We start from the raw sequence: 4,158 nt of genomic DNA on the forward strand, positions 1-4,158 counted from the left end.
AATCTTATAAGTCTTGGTCAACTACTTGAGAAGGAATACAACATGAGGATGGAAATAGAATATTAAAGATCTTCAATAAGAATAGAAGTCTAATAAAGAAAGCTCCACTTTCAACCAATAAGACCTTCAACATTGGAATTCAACTTGGGATCATGAATGGTTAGAATCCATAGCATATGAATCATGGCCTTGGCACGAACAGTTTAGGCATATCAATTTCAGGAGCTTGGAACTAATGAGTAAAGGTGAAATGGTGACTAGACTTCCCAACATCAACATACCAACTGAAGCATGTGAAGATTGTCTCGCAAGTAAGCAATCTAGGAACTCTTTCAGCTCACAAATACCATCAAGAGCAACCAAACCTTTAGAAGTTGTATACACTAATGTGTGTGGGCCCTTAGAAGTTCAATCACTAGGGGAACATGTATTTCTGGACCTTCAAGGATGATTTCACCAGAAAGCTGTGGATTTATCAGCTGGAAAAGAAGCGTGTAGTTTTTAGCAGATTCAAGAGCTTCAAAGCACTTGCAGAAAAGCAATGTGATAACAAATTGAAGTTTTTGAGAAGTGATGGTGGTGGGGAGTATGTATCTCATGAGTTTCATGACTTTTACGATAAAGAAGGCATTACTCATGAGGTCATTTCACCATATACCCCAATAGAATGGAATTGCAGAGAGGGTCAGCAGGGTTGTCCTAAACATGGCCAGGAGCATGATGAAAACTAAGAAACTTCCCAAGAGATTCTAGGGGGAAGTTGTGGCCACTGTAGCCTACATTGCTAACAGAAGTCCTACTAAAAGACTAAAAGGAATGACTTTAGAAGAAGCATGGTCAGGACTCAAGCCAAGTGTGAAACACTTCAGGATATTTGGATCAATCTGCTATAGACGCATACAAGATAACAAGAGGAAGAAGTTGGATGACAAAGGAGAAAAGCTAATCGTTCTAGGATATCACTCAACAGTTGTATACAAGTTATATGATCATGTGACTAACTCCATTTCATACAACAAAGATCTCAAGTTTGATGAAACTAAATCTTGGGACTAGAACTGAAGTCAGGAAGGATCACACAAGGCAAGTCAAATTGATATTGAGTTCATTAGTAGAACACCTCAAGAATATGTCAGGAGTGAAGATAATGTAATTGTTGTGGAAAGACCTTAAAGGCAAATACAGAGACAACTAGGTTGACAGACTATGAGGTATTCTCTAACACTACACTCACATATGAAGGTGGTCTTTTTCACATGACCCTATTCGCAGATATGGAGCCTATAACATTTGAACAAGCAGATAGAGAAGATTGTTGGATTAAGGCTATGAAGCAAGAGATCAGATCAATTGCGAAGAATTGCACATGGGAACTCACAACTATTCCCAACGGAAAGAAAGTCATATTAGTAACATGGGTATACAAAGTAAAGCTGAGACTATATGGGATTATGGCCAAGCATAAGGCTAGATTAGATGTAAAGGGTTTTTTACAAAAACCAGGAGTAGACTTTGATGAGGTATTTGAACCACTAGCAAGGATGGAAACTGCGAGGCTTGTAAGCTCAAAGAATTGGAGTCTATGTCAAATGAATATGAAGTCAGCTTTCTTGAATGGTCCATTGGACAAGGAAGTCTTTGTGATACAACCCCTTGGCTTTGAAGTCTCTGGTCGAGAGCAGAAGGTATACAGGTTGCATAAAGCACTCTATGGGTTGAAATAAGCTCTCAGGGTATGGAACAAGAGGAAAGATATATTCCTTGTGAAGCAAGGACTTTTCAGGTGCACTAGTGAGCATGGTATCTACATAAAAGGTACATCTACAGAAGCATCAATAATCATATGCTTGTATGTAGATGATTTACTGATCACAGGGTGCATAAAAGATTATATAGAAGACATAAAAGGTAGGTTGGAATCAGAATTTAAGATGTCTGACTTGGGCCCACTTGCATACTTCCTAGGAATTGAATCTGTGAGGACAACTAGAGGTAAAGTCATGCACCAGAAAAAGTACACCTCTGATGTACTCAAGAGATTCAATATGTTTGAGTGTAATTCATCTGCTACACTAGTTGAAAATGGAAATACCTTGTGCAATGAAAAACAAGAAGATCAAGCTGTAGATTTCATTCTCTACAGGCAGATGATAGGATCACTTAGTTATATCTGTAATTCCAGACCAGATATAACCTATGGTGTTGGATTAGTTAGCAAGTTTATGGAGGAGCCTAAACACTCATACATGATGGTATTAAAAACATTGTTTAGATACTTCAAGGGAAGCTTGGACAATAAGTGTTCTTCCCTACTAACAGTGACAAGAAGTCAGAAACAATGCATGAATATACTGATGCAGATTGGTGTGGTGACAAGGATGATAGAAAAAGCACCATTGGTTACTTGTTTAAGCTTGGTAAAGCCTCTGTGAGCTAGAGAAAAGAAGCAGAAAGTAGTGGCTCTTTCATCAGGTGAAGTAGAGTATATTGTAGCTTTGGGTGGATGTCAAGTTATATGGTTACAATCTCTGCTTAGAGAATTGGGATTGCACGCTGAAGAATTCATGTTGTTGTTTGTGGACAACAAATCAACCATCAATTTAGCAAAGAATCCAGTTTCTCATGGTAGAAGCAAGCATATAGAAACCAAGTATCATTTCTTGAGAGATCAAGTGGAAAAGAACAACTTGAAGCTAGAATTTTTCATAACTCAAGAGCAACAAGCAGATATACTCACCAAACCATTGAAAAGATATGACTTTCAAAGGCAAAGAAGACAACTTGGTGTGATAAGCTTAGCTAGTATGAATTAAGGGAGAGTGTTGAGAAAATTGTAATTCATTTAGCTAGTTACGTTAATCGATTAACGGTTTGTATAATCGATTAAACATATAGTTATTTCTATTATAAAAGGCATTGTAAATGAAATAACAGAATATGAAGGACTATTCAATTTTTCTCTCTTCCTACACCTCACTTGATAATCGATTATCCATATCTTAATCGATTAAGTTCTTTCTTTATTTTCTTCCAATAATAGTGAGTTCAGGTTGAGAGTTCTTGAGAAGGTAAATAGGTTATAATATATAGTTTCTAAATTATGATTGTGGGGATGGAAAAACAAGAATGTAGTCATAGTTTTTATGTTTTGTAGATTTGTATTTGGGAATGAAAACAAAAGTGGAAAATTATAGATTAAATTGTGTGAATGATGAATGAGATTTTGTTGAGAGTGGAAATTGATGTTAGCCTATGCATATAACTAGAGATAAAACTCATTCAAAAAATATCGTTTTAATAAGAGTAAATTACACTGGCACCTCCTGAGTTTTAGTGAAATTACACAAATCACCTCTCACTTTTCTAAACTTACCCAAACCTCCCCTAGTTTTGTACTTTCGTTACACTGATCACCCATGTATAAGAAATAAGTGTAATCTTTTAAACAAAAAATGTGATAAATGCAATTAAGTTAAACAAAACATGATATATTGTGTAGACAAGTCTAAATAATATACAAATCAATGTATCTTTATTATTTTTGGTTCGTTACACTACATTATAAGAGTGATTTAAACAATATTTCCTTATAATTGTTGATGCATTTTGTAACAAAAAATAATAAAGATACATTGATTTGTATATTATTTAGACTTGCCTACACAATATATCATGTTTTGTTTAACTTAATTGCATTTATCACATTTTTTGTTTAAAAGATTACACTTATTTCTTATACATGAGTGGTCAGTGTAATGAAAATACATAACTAGGGGAGGTTTGTGTAAGTTTAGAAAAGTTAGGGGTGGTTCGTGTAATTTCACTAAAACTCAGGGGGTGTCAGTGTAATTTACTCTTTTAATAAACAAATAAAGAGATAAGATCCTCAAAGTAAGAATGATGTCGGTTATGAGTTCTTTGACCTTTGTGAGCCAAATGCTATTTGGATATGTGGCAAGGCCAAAAAGTTGACCATTTTATCCTCTTAGCATAAAATATTCATGTTAGTGTTGATTGCCTCTAGGCCATCTTGAAATGACGTTGCCTAAGTCGAGGAAGTGTACCATAAAGTAATAGTGTTGCTAGGATTAAGCATTGACGAAGAAACTATATTAGCACGTTGTTTGTCCATTGAAGATAATTTGTGGTAAGATTTGA

At 35.3% G+C, this 4,158-nt stretch overlaps 1 protein-coding gene across 1 annotated transcript; it reads left to right on the plus strand.

The window, feature by feature from the left end:
* Nucleotides 1,932-2,432, plus strand: LOC109328117 (uncharacterized mitochondrial protein AtMg00810-like). Its single transcript, XM_019561414.1, has one exon. The coding sequence runs from the start codon at nt 1,932-1,934 to the stop codon at nt 2,430-2,432; it is 501 nt and encodes a 166-aa protein (XP_019416959.1).

This window comes from Lupinus angustifolius, chromosome LG02 (assembly GCF_001865875.1).
Source record: "Lupinus angustifolius cultivar Tanjil chromosome LG02, LupAngTanjil_v1.0, whole genome shotgun sequence".
Taxonomy (NCBI): domain Eukaryota; kingdom Viridiplantae; phylum Streptophyta; class Magnoliopsida; order Fabales; family Fabaceae; genus Lupinus; species Lupinus angustifolius.